Genomic DNA, 19,365 nt, shown 5'->3' on the forward strand with positions numbered 1-19,365 from the left:
GTCATCCACCCAACCACACCCCTACAAACTGGATGTTGTACAAGAACATAATATTGTGCTCTGTTAAAAAAAACCCAATTGCTTTAGCCTTTTATGCTTTTTCCCGAAACACATTTAGTAGACATTTGGTTTTTAAATGCACATTTAGTAGCATTTAAAAATGTGGTTGTTTGTTTTGTTTTGTTTTTTTGCTACATAATGGACATTTATCTAGTTAACTGGTGCTATTATGGTTTAATTCAAACTAACATGCTGATTATTACTATGATTATAATGATCGTTTCATGCAAAGGACTGTACCAAAAATGTATGAATTAAGATAATATGTATACTTCCCTTTTTCACTATGAATAAATCCAAATGCCCCCTTGTAAGGCTGGCTTTCTCTGCAGTTTTAAACCTGTTGTGTACCAGGGAGATGAGAGGGAGGGGTGTTTGTCTGCTCAATATTGCAGCGGACCAGTCAGCCACAACACAGATCTGTGTGCAAACACTTCTGTAATAAGAAATTTGTATCTAAGTATACCTCTGCCTTTTCCAACAACAGTCTAATTTCATGGTGTGCCTTGTTTATTCTCTCAAGATGTTTGACCCCTTACGGAACAATACAAATTTAATTTGTGTCAGAAAGATCCAAAACACCACAGACACCGAGTCACAGAGTTAAGCCTTCCATACATGGAAAATCACTGTGGGGGCACAAGGGTGTGATTTGTTGGAAAAGTAGTTTATTTATAAGGGGATTTGTGATGATCTGTACATAAACACAAACAATGCAGAGGCTATTATCATACCAAAACCTGTAGTACAATAATACGATTTTAATTACAGTATCAAACCCCTTTGTTGTATGCAATATTTAATGAAAATTTGAACAACATGGCTTTACAACAGTAGTATGTGTTGTATTTGTTCACCTCATTTCCTTTGCTTAAATTTTGCCGAATGAGGCATTAATTCAAATGTAAAGTAATAAAAATACTAACAATCCTAACACAGTGGTGGGAGGCACTTACCACTATTTTGCCCAAAGTTTCATAATTGGCAAGAGTGATGTCCTAGATATAAAACTGTACATGGACCATGAACCAACAAGCAATGCAATGACCCTTGGGCTACTCATAATAACAGGACTCAGTGGTGTGATCTATCAAACTGGATTACATGGCATTTCCTATGTGTTTTTTAAAAACCAACAGAGTGTGTAATAAACTAAAATAAACCAACAGACTATGTCAGTCATACCGTTACATTCAGCTATATATAACCGCCACAAATAAACACACATCTAAGCATGTTTATATACTGTAGTATCCCTGCAGACATAAACCTGTTGTGTAGGGTGATGAGGGGAACGTTTGGCTCTTTTAAATTGTCGGCACTGAGGGTTATCTGTCTGGCCTCCTTATGTTTTTCAGCAAGTGTTAACATGTTCTAGGTGATTACATTGTGATAGGATGGTGCAAAACACATAAAATCCAGATGGAAATGCTACCAGGAGTCATTTAAGACCTGTTTACCTCAGCAACCTCTGGAACTTCATTATGATGCAACCTTATCCAACAAACAACAGCTTCAAAAGTGACCATATATATAGATTTACCAACACAAAGGTCTTATTTCCCGTGGCAGTTTTATCATGGGGTCTGGTAAAGGCAACACACACTGGGGACTACTTCTTTAAATGCCAAGCATGTACAGTATCCATATGCATTAGATTTCCACACAGGTTTGTTGCACCATTAAAGAAATCTTCTAACCCTTCTGCTTTACCTAGGGAAAAATGCTCCATGGTCTCTTTCTATTGGTCACACTGTGATGATGGTTTCAAAATTCCTTCCCTAAAAATAAGCCTCTGTGGAACAACATTTTTCATGAAACTCTTTGGCTGTCATATCCGCCTTTGAATCTCAAGTATAGAAATGTCAATTTCATGAACATACTTTTTACAGAAAAAAGTTAATTATACCTAGCATTTGTTTTTACCAAGTACAATTTGGCATTCTTAACCACATATACAGGAGCTTGGAATGTAATATGTAGAGAAAAGGTCTTAGGACTCTCACTTACTATTGCAGTGCTTAGGGTCTAACAAAAGACAACCAAGAACTTTAAAGAAAATAACACACCTACCAGAGCTACTCTGATTTGAAGATGCATGCATTATTTATAATAATTGACTCTCTGATGAGTCACAGTGCAAGACAGCCTAACAGGCCACAGTAATAAGTTCCTTATCAAGGTGAATAGTTTTAACAGTTCTGTCAGGTACATTTGTGCCATGTATTGTGGATCAGTTAGCTGTGACAAAGTTGACAGCGACGACACAAACAGGAAGTGAGCCATATCAATTCTGAAAGGCTCCAATCATGATCAGAACTGCTCAGCAGACAACTAGACAGGTCTTCGTTGTACCTGTTTGCAGAGCACTCTGCTTGATGGGTGTCTGCCTGGCTCCTGCAATTGCTCTTGCATCAATATCTCCTGTTCGATGTGTCTAACAGATTGAGAATAAACAGGTCAATATAAACAGACTCACCTATACGTTGTATACACAGTAGTGCTAGTTAGCAAATTATAGGATGATAACCCTCTAAACTAAGATGCTGTAGCAGTAAACATACATTGACACTAACCAGCAGCATATTATCATTGTCATTGTGAACATGTTAGCATGCCAACAATTACATTTAGCTCAAAGCACTGCTGTGTGCAGCATTACAGAGTAACATTACAGTGTTAAAGGAAAAACTTCCTTTAACATAAGAAACCTTCAACAGAACCAGGCTCAGGGGGGGCAGCCATCTGCCCTGTCTGGGTGGGGTGAGTGGAAAGTGGAGCGGAAACAAAAAAGAGCACAAACACAGGTTAGTGTCTTTCTCCTCTTTGTAGAGGAGAGGAGTCTAAAGCAGATTAACTAGGAGCTCAAACTATAAGCATTATGAAAATGGAAAGTCTGCTTTCCAAATGTGAACTGAGAGCTGGTTCCACAGGAGAAGAGCTTGACGGCTAAAGGCTCTGACTCCCATTCTGCTTGTGGAATTCTAGGAACCACAAGTAGACCTGCAATCCGAAATCCTAGTTGTATGTTACAATACAGTCTACAATACAGTACTATGAGGTAGGTTTAAGTCCAGACAAAACTGAGCAAACTGGGACTGCTGCTGAGCAAACCTACAGAACGCAGTAATTACCAATACAATTATGTAAAGCATCTTAAAAGGAGTGGGGTGGTAACAAACACCCTCTGAGACACATCTATTCACTCTGAGTGCCACACTCTGCAACAGAGAAAAGAAAAAGTGCACACCCACCAACTCTTTACTCCATTTGTGCTTCGCTTCATCACTTTTAATTGACAGCGTACATTTCTCTGGTACAAGATTTCATTTAGGAGTTGCTATTATAGCATTATTATATCAAACTCCACATTAATTTGTTCTAAGCAAAAAATGTTCCCCTTTTCAGTTGGCCCAACTGAAAAGGGGAACATATTGATTCCCTTTGCCACAAAGTGGAAGTATATCAGGCTGTATATCAGGCATATGGTAGATATTTACTAATTTTGCCTTCCTTCTTGATTTTGAAACAAGCTACACCTTTAAAAGTGAGAAGACAGGTTTGAAACACACACTCATATGCTTAAAACATGAAGAGTGAAACATGCAATGAATGCATGCTATTATTACTAGTAAAAGGTGTGATCATCAAGCACCACAGATCAGATTGCAATCTGATCTGTGGTGCAATGCTTGCTGGTGTTTTAATCTTGTTTTTGCTCCACCATAATAATTATTTCTATAATGTGTAATTGGGGCAGAAAGTTAGCAGAGTATTTATCACTTCCAGCCTAGCGCTGTAAGGTCGTGGATTCAAACCCACCAGCCAAAACTTGCTTTTCTATGTTGTGCTTCTTGTGTGCACGTGAGTTCCCTCTAGATAGTCTAGGTATTTTCCTATCATAGAACAAGGACACGCAGTTTGGTTAATTTGTGACCCTGATATTGGCTGTAAGTATGTATGAGTGTGTGAACTGTTCCTGAAGATCTGTCCAGGTTGCACCTCACATCCCGTTCAATGACAGCTGACATCTGCTCCAACAGAAAAATATGAATTGTTCAGATTTTCTCATCGTGTAGAACAACAACAAACTATGGGATTCAGAAAGCTAGTGGTCTTTGACCAGGATCCATTCCAGCCACTACACTTCTGAGTTTCACTTCAATAAGAAAGATGGAGAAGGGAGGGAATGTGTGACCTTTCTTGGTGCACAGTCTGGAAAGTGATATGTGATTCAAATGCATCAGGGAGAAGAAAAGATTAGGAGAGATGGAAAGCAATGGAAAAGAGCAAATTATAGTAAGAGGGAAACTATAAAAAGAGAAGAAGCATTTCTTATACATGATAGCTTGCACTTTTTAGCATATTTAATCCAATCAGGATATCTTCTTTGATCAACCAACATGTCAATCAGTGTTCAAAGGATTTTTATAAGTGGCAAATGTCAGGTAGTAAAGGATGAGCATGATCGATGCCATTTAAATTTTACAATAATTAGCAAAGCTCTGCAGCAACCAAGGCTTTTCTTTGCAGCTCCCATATGTTGTATCAAAAACTTACCTTGAACAAGCCTTTATACTTATGACCCACAGCTGTAAAGTTACGCAACAAACATATCAAGGTACCTTGTTATTACCTTGTTAAGAGCTACATCATCAGTTCCACTGAGCTTCCTTTGAGAAATCTGAAAAACATTTCCTATCCAACTATTTACTCCCATGCATCTAAACCTTTAAGTTAGTGATGCATGATTAGAAGCTCTGATTAGTATTCAGGGCCCGCAGTGTGTGTGTGTGATGCCAATTATATGCTGGGTCATTACCACTCTTGAGAGAAGTTGCACTGGCAAAAAGGGTTTTAAGGGAAAAGGCCTAAATTTTCATTAGCACTTTCAGTGGCTATTTGGTGGTATTGACAAGGAACAAATGAAACCGACATACCTCATAAAAAAACGTCTGTTGGCGAAACCTTGCTGTCGACCGGCAGAAAACCGCCAGACTGACATCCAAGTAAACGATGGGGTCATGCGATTTACTGCTTGTGAGTTTAGTTTGGATGTTTTATGGGAAGAACACAATTCATTTGTCAACAGTCGTGGTTACATTATGCTGATGTCGGTGTGTTTAAACCACAGATCGTAATAGATAATGTGATCCTCAATTATTGGGGAGAGGAAGTACATTAGGAAACAATTACAGTCACAAATTCCTCCAAATCCCCACAGAGCCGTCTCACTGGTGGTCCCAGGTTGAAGAATAAAAACCCTGAAAAAGAAGAAAGTGAAATGCGTATCGCTGCACCTGTAATTCCTCTTACAGACATCTCCACCAGCTGCAGCCCCTTAAAGGCCGAAGGTAATAGTTAAATTTAAGTATCTATTACAGATAAAACAGCAAATGGTTTTCGGTGAAATGTACCTTGTTCAGCCTGTTACCATCATGACCTGAGCATGAATAAGAGGTGGAAAATAGATGGATGGGTGATGGTTGACACATTCAGTGCTCTTTTCTGGAGGACCATGTTCAGATGCAATAGGGTCACTATGACTGGAAATAGCATCTGTTTTGCAATCTTACCTCCAAACATGGATCTGGATCAAAGCTGTCAGAGATGTTTATACATCTACTAGGGGATAAGCAACGTGAATTAAAATATTAGAACAGCTACTAATACTAATAGCCCTCAAACACTGAAAGTAAAGGTTTGCAGCACCTACTTTCAATAAAAATCTATCAAATAATAAAAAACATAGGAACATGTCTGCCTCTCATGAGCTCTTTCAAACTATGAGAACTACAGCACACGTTTATGTGTTGCACACAGTGTTCAGGTTTTTGAAAGTGACAACCATTTATGGCCGAGAAGAGTGAAAATGTATGTCGCAAACAGCTCTCAGGGCAACGAACCAAGCGATTATATATATGAACATGTGAAAACAGCTGTGGTTAGGTGGCCTTGAAGTGCGCGTTGTTCGTCGTATTCGACATACAAGCATGACTATTGGCAGCTCCTGCAACGACATCACACCAAACAAAGTGAATGACAACAACACATGACACTATTTTCTCAGCAGAATCTGCGCTTTTGGAATTGTAGCCATGGAGGAGAGAGACATTTTCTATTCTGCATCTCATGTGATAAACATAAATTGTGTGTACCTCATGCCTCTGGCCAGTGATTGCATTGCTAAATGCTTGTTTTGAAATAATGCGTCGAGCCACCCTGGCATTTTCTCAACAAAAGTAAATTACTGGTATGTGTTAGCATGGAGCAAGACAGCCAGCATTCAACAACCATGTGTTCTCAATGTTTACTGAATTATCCTTTTAGGTGATTTCATTTAGGGCTTTTTTTTTTTTTTAGGACTTTTTTAAATTATGTTTGTTTAATAAACTTCTATAAATAATTTTATATATATAAAATATGTCATCTAACTCGAGGCAACAAACTGTTGCAAGTATTACAGACACAAAGTAAAATGGAGATAGAAAGTTTTACCTCCTTGAAATAAGTGTGGTTATTATTTCTGAGTGATGCTTGTATGGTAGAAGGAGTTAGTTCTATATATGAACAGAAATGCACTCACCAAATCAGCGATAAATAAAGGTAACAGTTGACGCGAGGTGAACTGTTCAGACCTATTATTTAGAGCCAACTTGTTTTTATCAGTGCTTTGAGAAAAATACAAAATAACTCGTTGAAATATGTTTACAAGTTAGAAACTGGTAAATATGAATGTGAATGCAGTATTATGAACATGATAAGACTCAGGGTCAGAGTTATTGCTGAGGAGCCTCATTCGTTTAAATATAAGAGACAGTTTCTCATTTTTATTTCTTTCTTTCTCTGCAGTCTCCATTCCCATCATCAGAATTCATGTTTGTAATTACAGGACAAATGCATGGCACCTTATTCTGAGGGAATGAGTCACTCTCTGTTGTAGACCTATGATTAAAACTGATAAGTGGGTGTATTTTACATAAAAGTGTAGCTGCAACAATGACTGCACACCTACAGGCTGATCTTAGTGTTTTGACAGTGTAATTCAGCAGAGGGGAGTTTGTTTTCAATCTCTCTGTGTCCTGGTTGGGGACACATTCGGTTGAGGACTCAGTTCATTAAACTATTTTGGTGAAATCCGGTCTGCACAAGAAGCTTGACCTTCTACTGTTGCTCTTGATCTGTTTCTTACCTATAACCACGTTACATTTTTATGACCATATCCAACGCTTTTTTTTCTAAATCAGGTTTGATTTGTCCAGTAGTCAAATACAGTAAGTCAGATGTTACACAGAATCTCTTGCTTTAACACTTTATAGAAAAAAACATAAATTATGGACAACAAAGATGACTGTGCAGGTTAATTATAAAAGATTATCTATTAATGTGTCAATTCTTTGAGCTATGGATTAATCATAAGTGCACAATTAAAAAAGGCAGTTTTTAAATATGATAAATTACGTTACATCCAAGCTACTAAGCCTCTTTTAACACTAATTAATGCTGTATGTAGTTGCTTTGATGCAATTCTAAGAGAAAGAACATCCCATATGCCGAGGACAACCAAGCAGAAAAGGCTGAAATAATGCATTTCTAATTTTGATTCAGTGGAACCATGAATGGTGGCAGCATTGCACAAAATTCTCAGGCTCACAGTCTAAACATGTAAATAGCATTTAAACACTTTTCAGTAAATTGTTGTAATTTGATTTGATTTATTCAACCCATTATTGTTATCATTATTCTATTTTTTTTGGGGGGGGGGGGGAACAATGATCACAAAGATGTGGAAAATCAAAGGGCTAGCAGACTTAACGGCCTTGTATTGGAATATATGTTACACCTCTGTGAAGAACATAATCAGTAAAGTAGACAAGCACTGTAACTGTGCAAATTAGCCACATCCTCTTACTAAATGTGACAAAGCTTGGCTAATGCACGACAAAAAACTGCCATGTAGAAGTCTGACCTTTAGAATGACACATTAGAGTCTCAGTATATATGTAGACATTTTCTTGCCATCTTCCCTCTTGTCATGGGCTGGCTTCACTGCTGGAGTCATAATTGCTACTAGAAATGAATGAGTTCACTGTGCACTGTCACAGATTGATACAGACAGTTTTAAAAGATATGGTCACTATAAGTCTGCAGCTGCACATGCAGCACTATGTGAAAATGTCACACATTTCACTCTTGACTGGAACCTGTTTTAGAAATTTCACAGGCTGATGAAATATGTGTGACAATACCCCTCCGAGGAAATGATATCTAATTACTTATCAGCTTCTAAAAATGGTAACTTTATGGGCAGTAATAAACCTACACATCCAAACTGTGATTTGTGGGCTTTTACTATATGTATGTATGTCATCGAGTTACTCGTACAGCACGTTTAAAAACTTAAAAACTGCTGTGAGTTACAAAGAAAAACTTTAAGTACTTACTCCCTGTCCAAATTATACAACTCTTTTTGATGGGATCTGAAAAGGTATTAGTGTTGGAGTGTGTGTCAAGTATCTTATAACTTGCTATCTCTTTATTCAGGCTGCACAAGGTCAAAGCAACCTGTGCACTGAGGAGAGAACGATCTCGCTTCAACTTTCTTTCCCTGGTTCACAGCAGTCTTTGACCAGGATCCATTTCAGCCACTACAGGCAGACTTCTGACTTTCACATCGGTAAGAAAGAGGGAGAATGAGAGGGAAAGTTTGACCTTTTTGCTGCACAGTCTGGAAAGTGATATGTGATTCCAATGTGTCAGGGAGAACTAAAAATGAGGGGAGATGGAAAGCAAAGGGAACGAGCAAAATACACTCAGAGGGAAGGTATGAAATCTTTCATTTTGAAACTCTAATCCATGCAGGATATCTTCTTTGATCAACCAATGTGTCAATCAATATTCAAAGGATTATTATGAGTGGCAGTCTACTTCTCAAATGCCAACTATGTGTATGAAATATGACTTTAGAATGGTTTTACAATAATTAGGAAAGCTCTGCAGCAGCCATGGGTTGTCTTTGCAGCTCTCATATGGTGAATCACAAAATAACCTTGAACAGCCTTTTACATTCAAACTCATAAGCCCACAGCTGTAAAGTCCTTTCTTCAAACATATCAAAGCAACTTGTTACTACCTTGTTAAGAGATACAACATCCGTTCCTCGGGGAATTCAAAGTTTTGATTTCACTGAAAATCCCTTTCAAAGAGACTGAAAACATTTCCTATCTAAATATTCACTCCCATGTATCTAAACCTTTAAGTTGGAGATGCATGATTAGAAGCTCTGATTAGTATTCAGGGTCCACAGCGTGTGTGATGCCAATTATCCACTGGGTCATTACCACTCTTGAGAGAAGTTGCACTGGCAAAAAGGGTTTTAAGGGAAAAGGCCTAAATTTTCATCAGCACTTGCAGTGGCTATTTGGTGGTATTGACAAGGAACAAATGAAACCCAGCACTGAGTGGGGAACATAAAAGAAAGAGCCATGATACACAAATAGAGAATGGTTACTTTCCATTAATATATTGATACGACATTAGATGATGAGACCAAGAGAGTCAGAGAAAGTAAACAACAGTGCATCCATAGGAGAGTTTTGATCATGAGTAAAGCGACTCAGATGATTTGATTATTGTACAAGTCCAATTTTAAGTGCTAACACTTGCTCAGCTGGCAGGTGGTGCAGTATCACAAGCAGCAGGATTCAGCTCATGTGATAACAGCTTCACTGATGTTTGTCTCTGAGCTAGCTGATTACAGAGAGGTGGGATGTAAAGAGAAAATAAGCATTTATTACAGTTATTTTCTCTTTTAAGAGAAACTGAAGTATATGATTTATTTCTTTATTTATTTTTGATATTACACAGTATTCAGATAATTAGAGCTCTTCTGACTGCAGCTTTTTGGAATATGCACACACAGTGGAAAGAAAAACCAGAATAAAAAACATTGCACACTCTACAATGGCCTCTGCCTATGAACGTTTCTCTAACAGAATAGTTTTCATTCCCACCTGTGCTAGTGAAGGCCCTCACAGAGAATAACCCCAATTACATTTAAGTAAAATAAGTGCATCGAGAGACACATACATTTTAAAATTGAATTTTCTGAACTTGGTCTTCTCCTGACCAAAATGTGTCATTTTAAAGAACCCCATTACAGCTGCAAAGAATATTCTCAGTGAGAATCTACTCATTTTCTCACTGGGAATGTTAAAACATCATGTTCTGGTAACAACAATATTCCCTCTCTGATGTTCTTGAAAAGTGTTACCCCAGATAACTGTGATAGCGGATCCCGCCCAAAGGATTTCTATATATACAGCAGAAAGAACAACTATTTGTTCTAATAACAATTTCATTAAGGGATTAATGACACTTAGAGAAAGTGCATCTTAAGACTCTTTACCATCGGCCTCAGCTCTCAGCCATGTGCCCTACTTCTTCTTTGCATTTTCTTGCACCGGCTCCTCAGACCTTTTCTAACTTTAAAAAAATAAATAAATTACCTGCATGACCTTGTACTTTAACGGACACGAAAGATAAACATATCTGTTCCTTGTATTATTCATGCAGTCCATCCAGCAGCATGAACAAGTCAATAAGTCAGTGTGAGAATCAAACTAAGGTGAAGAGCATGATTGACTGTGCCTGTTATAAGGGGAATCATTCGGCCTTAGGTTTGAACCCTTCCCTTAGGCTCTCAATACGGTGTGAGGACGTACAGCATAAAACCTGGGGCATAAATTAACGTACTAAATTATTCATCACTTGCGAGCAACTTGACTGGCAGAAACATTAGCTGCAGTCAGTTCAAAACAGACTAAATAAGGATATAACAAAGCTGACAGACAGGGCCTGAGAAGGTTTATGCGATACACAATCACAATAGAAAGCAAAACTATTAGCACTAGCAGACTGCTATAATTGTTTAACTTATATACACACCACGACTGTGATGCATGTGTGGAGGCTTGATCGGGCCAGTACATATCAAGATGAGGGGAATTCTGGCTTTGTAGATTTACTTTCTGACCGATACTCCCAGTTACCGCATTTTAACACGCACAGGCTGTTTGCAGGAACATTTTCTGTTTTGCAGATCAACTAAAGACACACAGACACTCCCACTGAGCAAGTTAAAGCAAGCGATGAGTTCCTAATGACTTCAGCTGGCCACCAGAGCAAGAAAGTGTTTCATGACTGTGGACAGTTATGTTATCACTTTTCCCTCCACATCAGAGTGTCAGACTTTAAACTGAAGTGACAAGTCACTCCTTCAACTGCTCTCTCCCAGCACAGGAAACCGACGGCTTGATCCAGAGGCAGAAAGGTCACGCCACCAGGTTGGTTGTGCTAATGGAGTGCTGAACAGGCAATCTGCCAGCCTCTCCGGAGACATTTGGAGCCTAGTTCTCACCTCAACAGTGTGGGGCCCCATGTCCTTTGCATCACTTGGACCACTATTTGCCAGCAACGGGGCTTATTCTCACTTTTGCTGCCTCTCACAGAGTCACTTATGTCATTTATTCTGCGGCCTGTTCTCATAGCTGTAGAGGAGAATTAACTGAGGTCTCCATTCAGAAATGTGTCATTAGTTCGGTTCTGCGATGATTTGAAGCGTCTCAGCACAGCTCAGGAATATGTGAAGGACCTCCTCAAGATGGCAGTGTTCACCGTGACACGTTGCTCATCGTTTCAGCTCAACAGCTTGCCTGCCTCAGCAGCAGCACGGGCAGGGAGCAGTGGATGAAATTGAGGGTTATCTACTGCATTGAAATTAAGCCATGATGGGATGGCAGTGGGTATTAAATAATGGCTGGATCTATGTGGCTCACTTTGATTTCCATTTTATTAAACATCCTGTTTCCTAGTTACCTCGTGTCATTTCTGACATGTCATTTTGGGCTTACTCGGCTCAGTCGCACAGTTCAGCCTCCTCTGGTTTCTTTGAAACTTGTAGAGTAAGATCATCTGCTGTTGTGGGTAATTCCAAAGTCACATCACAGCCGCCTCAGATCAGCCCAACTCCGGCACGAGGCAGTGAAATTCAAACAAGAAATCCAGTTCACGCATTAAGCCCCACTGCACTACAGCTCGATGACTGGGGTAACTGTCAAGGTTAGACTATTTCTTACGGAGAGATGCTGATAACTGGCTCCAGGGTGCCAAGTGTGGCCGACCCCGCGCAAATATGCTTAGACAACGGCTTCTCTGTCTGGAGTGCGTTATTGGTGACACTCACACAAGGTCTGGCAAGTCATCTCCACAGGAAACCGTAGCAGTGCATTTATTATTTTAATATTATAATTTTTTTTTGTGCTACAATCTTGTGGCTTTATGTGTCCACCCCAATTAGTGTAGCCTACCTGACAACAGCCTAACAGGTTGTCTTATGCGTTTGATGCGTCCCTTTGGAGCCAATGACTGCCTTTATGTAACAGTCCACAGTGGAAAAGCTAGAGGACACCGACGGTTTTTTTCTACATTATCATCAGCAGCACTAGCAGCTTCATCACCATGATCGTCGTCATCATCATCCCCCCTCCAGCCTCGGGGTTTTGGTTAAGCGTCTCTGCAGCCTGCAGCATCTTCCCAGAGCATCTCACCGCGGACAACCCTCCGGTCTCTTTTAAGTGACGTGACTTCGGGCCAATCCTGTTGCCGCTCGGTTTGTCGACGCCACTGAAAGAGAGGGGCGGCGTCCAATGACGAGGGTCGGCGGGGCGGTGGGGGGGCGGTGTCGGTGTGGTGTACTTCACTCCTCCTATGGGTTTACACAGAGTTAGTGCAAGATATTCTGCTCTGGAGGTGAGAGTGCAAGGATAAACGGCACAGACGCGCTGCGCATCGTTGTCACTCTAAACAGTCTTTCTATGCAGGTTGGCACTTCCACTTGGATCCACTCTGAGATTTCTCACCTCTTTTTTTCTTCTTTGCATAGAGGCTTTCGTGATCTTTTTCAACCTTGTGTCTGCGTCGGCTGATTATTGATGGAGCTCCGTGAACTTGAAACATGACGGGACACGAGTGTCTCTGCTTGCGTTCACCTCGTCGGCTCCTTCACCTTAACAGGTAGCCGAGGGGTGGAGAGGGCGGGGGGGGCAGAGAGAGAAAAAAAACACGCCGGTTTTCTCGGGATGTGTACGGGAGATGAGCATTGATTTTTAGGACCCGCTCTAATGGAAGACACCACAAACCACTGACCACCTGACTGTATGTCTGCTGGAGGGCGACGCTGATCACCGCAATCACAATTATTTCCTGTCCGCTCCTGAAGTTAAATGGGGGAAAAGGAACTGCGACATCTGCAGCCTTCTATTTATCCCAGTTTGTGCGAGCGGCTACTTTTACTCAAAACCTGGTTTTGAGTCTAATTAATCCTCCGGGGCGATTATTTTTGTCCTCTTTCTTGGACCCAAAGCCAGATCCGCCTGAGAAGGATATCTTTACCCGAATAAGCTTACCGGCACACTGGATGAGAAGACTATGAGCTGACACACTCCAGTCTTTCTCCTGCGCTGGAACGGATTTGGGTATGTAAGATAAGACTAGGTTTCACTTGCCCACTAAGAATTCAAAATCTGACTGAGCTCATATTTGTTGGCTTCATTCATGCGTGTTCATTCGTTTAGGAGCCCACACACGGCGAGAGCTCTTTAATTTTGGCAATTTAAGTGTAAAATTAATAAGACGGGGTAATGCGTTGTGAAGTTTTGTGACCATGGGGGGTTCGAGGCGCAGAGAATTCCTAGTGACCATAAACTGTGGATTATTTAGAGAGGGAGCAATACACATGAATGACTGCTTAAGTGGTTGCTGCAGTGTTTTTGTTGATTCTTTTTCCATGAATAGTTGATTAAGGCCCATTGGCACTTTGGACAGATTTTTATAGTAAATCGTGTAAAAAAAATAAAATAAAAATAAAACAGTGTAAAGAGTGGAGGACGTTTTTTAATGAAATTCAATTACTGTGCAAGGTGAATTTGTTTCACTGAAGAGAAACTCTGTCATGTATTTATAGGTTTTTCTGTGGGAGATTCTGCCATCACGTGCAACCTGCATAGACAGAAACCTTTGAGCTGTGAAGGCTGGAAACATATTTACACTGTCATGGATCTAAAAGACTATTACCTGTTGGGCGCCCTACTTGCCTGCATATGGTTAGATCCTTCAATAGCCCAAGAGCTTATCTACCCCATCAGAGAGGAGCTGCAAGAAAATGTCCTCATTGGAAACATACCAAAGGACCTAAACATTTCCCATACAAATGCTGCCACTGGAGCCGGTGCTAATCTCGTGTACCGGCTCGTCTCCAAAGCAGGGGATAACCCACTGGTCCGCGTTCTGAGCAGCACTGGTGAGATATTCACAACATCAAACCGAATCGACAGAGAGAAGTTGTGCCCCGGTTCCTCGTCTGAAGACAGTGAGTGCTCCTTTGAAATTGAAGTGGTCATTCTGCCTAATGATTATTTCAGGCTGATTAAGATCAAAATAACTGTCAGAGACACAAATGATAATGCCCCCATGTTCCCGTCCCCTGTGATCAACATCTCCATCCCAGAGAACACGCTCATTAACAGCCGCTTTGCTATTCCTTCTGCCACTGACCCAGACACTGGCCCCAACAGCGTGCATAAATACGAGCTGATCAATGGGCAAAGTGCCTTTGGCTTAGACATAGTAGAAACGCCTGAGGGGGAGAAGTGGCCCCAGCTCATTGTGCAGCAGAATCTGGACAGAGAGCAGAAGGATACATATGTGATGAAGATCAAAGTGGAGGATGGTGGCAGTCCACAGAAATCTAGCACTGCCATCCTCCAAGTTACAGTCACAGATGTCAACGATAACAGACCCGTGTTTAAAGAGAGTCAGATAGAGGTGCACATACCAGAGAACTCCCCCATCGGCACATCTGTCGTGCAGCTTCAGGCCACAGATGCAGACATTGGGGCAAATGCAGAGATACGCTATGTATTTGGGACTCAGGTGTCTCCGGCTACAAAAAGACTCTTTGCATTAAATACAACATCTGGCCTAATTACTGTGCAGAGGCCCCTGGATAGAGAGGAGACTGCTATTCATAAGCTCTCCGTTTTAGCCAGTGATGGCAGCTCTAGCCCCGCCAGAGCTACTGTTACCATAAATGTGACAGATGTTAATGACAATCCGCCTAACATAGACCTGAGATACATAATCAGTCCCATCAATGGCACTGTTTTCCTCTCAGAGAAGGACCCCATCAATACCAAGATCGCTCTCATCACAGTGTCAGACAAAGACACCGACATTAACGGCAAGGTCATCTGTTTTATAGAGAAGGATGTTCCCTTCCATCTCAAAGCTGTGTATGACAACCAGTATCTGTTAGAGACATCTGCGCTGCTGGACTACGAAGGGACCAAGGAATACAACTTTAAAATCGTAGCTTCCGACTCTGGAAAGCCGAGCTTGAATCAGACTGCCTTAGTAAGAGTGAGGTTGGAGGACGAGAACGACAACCCACCTATTTTTACTCAGCCAGTTATTGAGCTGGCCGTGATGGAAAACAACAAACGTGACCTGTTCCTCACCACTCTGAGCGCCACAGATGAGGACAGCGGGAAAAACGCAGAGATAGTTTATCAGCTGGGACCAAATGCATCATTCTTTGACCTCGACCGCAAAACGGGGGTCCTGACTGCATCCAGGGTCTTTGACCGGGAGGATCAGGATAGGTTCCTCTTCACTGTAACAGCAAGAGATAATGGGACACCCCCTCTGCAAACGCAGGCAGCCATTATCGTGACTGTGCTGGATGAAAATGATAACAACCCTAAGTTCACACATAACCACTTTCAGTTCTTTGTGTCTGAGAATCTTCCTAAATACAGCACAGTGGGGGTGATTACTGTGACCGATTCAGATGCTGGAGAAAATGCTGCTGTTTCTCTTTCCATACTTAATGACAATGAGAATTTTATACTAGATCCCTACTCCGGGGTGATAAAATCCAATGTGTCATTTGATAGGGAGCAGCAGAGCTCCTACACTTTTGATGTCAGGGCTGTGGACAGTGGCAGGCCTCCCTGCTCCTCGGCTGCCAAGGTGACCATCAATGTCATTGACGTAAATGACAACACGCCCATCGTCATCTACCCCCCCTCCAACACATCTTTCAAGCTTGTCCCTCTTTCCTCTATCCCAGGATCTGTGGTAGCGGAAGTGTTTGCTGTAGATGGTGATACAGGAATGAATGCAGAGCTCAAATACACCATTGTGAGTGGAAACAACAAGGGTCTGTTCAGAATTGACCCTGTCACTGGGAATATTACTCTGGAGGAAAAACCAGCAGTGACTGACATAGGCTTACACAGATTAGTGGTCAACATCAGTGACCTGGGATATCCCAAATCTCTCCATACTCTGGTGCTGGTATTTCTCTATGTCAATGACACTGTGAGTAACTCAACACTTATCAATGATCTAATTCGACGCACCATGGAGACTCCAATTGACCGAAACATTGGTGAAAGCAGTGAAACTTATCAAAGTGGAGACTATTTAACTATAATGATAGCCTTCGTTACCGGCGCCTTAGTGGTAATTATTGTCATCTTCGTCACTGTGCTGCTGCGCTGCCGCCACGCTTCCCGATTCAAGGCCGCACAGAGGAAAAAGCAAGGCGCCGAGTGGATGTCACCCAACACAGAGAACAAGCAGAATAAGAAGAAAAAGCGCAAGAAAAGGAAGTCCCCAAAAAGCTCCCTGCTCAACTTTGTCACCATTGAGGGCAACAAACCTGACGATCCTGCTCAGGAGCCAATCAACGGAACCATCAGCCTGCCCACCGAGCTGGAGGAGCAAGGGATTGGGCGCTTTGATTGGAATGCCACACCTACCACAACCTTCAAACCTAACAGCCCAGACCTGGCCCGACACTACAAGTCTGCCTCGCCACAATCGGCGTTCCACCTCAAGGCTGACACGCCGGTCTCAGTAAAGAAGCATCACGTGATTCAGGAGCTCCCATTGGATAACACATTTGTTGGGGGCTGTGACACCCTTTCCAAGAGGTCCTCCACGAGCTCCGACCACTTCAGTGCCTCAGAGTGCAGCTCCCAAGGAGGGTTCAAGACGAAGGGGCCCATGCACACCAGACAGCAGGTAAAAGAGCACTTTTACTGGTCTATAAGTACTGCCTATAACTGCCCTGTGCCACAGTGCTAAAGTGCCAGTCTAGATTAGAGACTCACTGCAAGTTACTGTGAAGCAACAGAAAAGAGTACAGGAGACACACTGCTTCAGCAAGTTCCTCTGTTTCTCAAACTTAAAAAAGTAACTTGAACAACTGCTAATTAATGGAGCTGAGTATGGACTCAACAGTCACATGCATAACTTTGGGGGATTAATTATACACTGATGCTTTGTCATTAATATATATTTAATTCATATTTAATAGAATGCAAGTGGGTGAGTGATTGCCTTGCCTTATTTTGTCTATTCAGCACCCAGGTTAGATCACTGGTAAACTGTACCAACATTACATTAAATGTGACTCAATGTCTTCTGTGAAAGAAACATTTTTTTCTTGCCTATCTACTCCAATTACTGTTTTTGTCCTAGATAAATGCTGCACACATTCTCCCAAAAAACAGAAAAGAAAAAAAGTAGCTGACTCTTCACCTCTCCCCTCATAAAACTCTTGAGTGTATTCATATTTTTTTTGTTTGTTTGTTTGTTCCTTTATTTTTGGTTTGTATTGACAAAAGAAAAAAAAATTGTAATATCACATAAGACTTTGTAACCTTTTCAACACCTGCAGCAATAGCAACAGTCAATAATTAGTCTGCAGTGGTGGTATTGTGAATGTCACTGTAGGCTTTACCACATCATCTAAGCTTGAATTAAATGCCTCCTCTCAAAGCACACTAGCGAACTGAGTGAAGCTTGTCTGGAACTTGATACACATCCAATTCAAAAAGGATTAGCCAATAATGAGCCTCAAATTTCAACGTAATCCATGCTGCTTTTTATCAAAGCCTTATTAATTTTTCTGCTAATAAAGCACCACTACACAACACACAGTTCTAATCTAATGGAACACACATGGACAAATGCAGGGAGCAGCACAGAACTGGGAAGAGAGAGAGGGTGCAGAGGGATAAAGGCAGGGAGAGTGAAAGTGTTGTCATTGGGTCAGGCTTGATGGGTGGTGGTACTAAACCTTTAGGTGGCAGTGTTGCGCTGCATGGCACAGCATGGCACGTTGCCAACCTGCAGTGGACTTATAAATGCAAGGGAGGAGAAGAAAGGAGTGAAACCTATGTTGGTGTTCTTAGTGAAATACTCTCGCCTAATGATGCAGAGGCTGCACAGGGAAGATTGATAATGGCAGTTAAAGATGTGAGTGATAAGATCTATCTGGAAAAGAGAGTGGAATTACAGGGGTGACACTGTGTGACTCCTATCGATGCATACCTCCGGGTCACAGCATCAGGGGTTGCATTTAATGTGTTTCTGTGAGAGAGGTGGCAGTCAAAAGAGGCATTCAGTTAGGCGTCACTTGTCAGGCGCTTGTGTGTGTGTGTGTGAGACGAGCCGATAAAATGGGTGATGCTGGTGGGGAGGGAATTCAAACTTAGAGGAGGACGCATGATATATGACACTATACTGTAAGCACAACTTCATTGATTCGCTCAGACATTTCACAATTCCACACAAGATTTATTGGAATCAATATTTCTGACAAATGAGTCAAAGCAGCACACAAACAGAGCTGGTGTGTTCTATAGAGTGCCACTGATCATATAAACGTTGCACTGTTTTCTCGCACGCCTCAGAAATGGCCTTATAATGTGCACTGTCAAGTTGTGCGTCAGTCTAAGTCCACTTTCTTTTGATGATGCAAACCAGTTCAGTCTGTCTCTGTCATTTGTTTTAAGTGCAACATGAAGCTTGCCCTGTAAGCATCACAACTTTGTCATAAGAATCTCAAAACTTAATTGCTTCCTTTTATTTGTTGATTGAACAATAGTATTTAGATCTAGCTGGAACTTGCACCACAAAAAGCACAATCAGCGAATTGGCCTTCACATCAGTGTGAAAACAGCTAATTACTCCAATAAATATGCACCAGTATAGTTTGACTGCACACAAGGGCACACTTTCTTTTCTCCGTTTCCTGATTATTAGGAGAAAAAGTAATAGTAGCATGGTATACAAATATTCAGTCTTTGGCTATTGGTAATGAAATCTCTACCACTTTTTCACTAAAAACCTTTTACTCCAAAGCTCCCAGCTCAAATGTAAGGCTAAATGGCA

The 19,365-nt window shown here is 41.3% G+C and overlaps 1 protein-coding gene across 8 annotated transcripts in view; it reads left to right on the forward strand.

The window, feature by feature from the left end:
* Nucleotides 1–12,566: 12,566 nt before the first annotated feature.
* Nucleotides 12,567–19,365, forward strand: part of LOC137122626 (protocadherin-9) — a 200,063-nt gene continuing 193,264 nt past the window's right edge. For 4 of the 8 annotated variants that reach the window (XM_067496124.1, XM_067496129.1, XM_067496128.1 and 1 more), the window contains exons 1-2: nt 12,568–13,595; nt 14,084–17,208. In XM_067496124.1, the coding sequence (XP_067352225.1) occupies nt 14,173–17,208 (3,036 nt within the window). In that variant the 5' untranslated portion in view covers nt 12,568–13,595; nt 14,084–14,172. Of the gene's footprint in view, nt 13,596–14,083; nt 17,209–19,365 lie in introns of all 8 variants that reach the window. The other 4 variants (XM_067496127.1, XM_067496126.1, XM_067496130.1 and 1 more) reach the window with 2 other exon arrangements.

This window comes from Channa argus, chromosome 2 (genome assembly GCF_033026475.1).
Source record: "Channa argus isolate prfri chromosome 2, Channa argus male v1.0, whole genome shotgun sequence".
In the NCBI taxonomy this organism is placed as follows: Eukaryota; Metazoa; Chordata; class Actinopteri; order Anabantiformes; family Channidae; genus Channa; species Channa argus.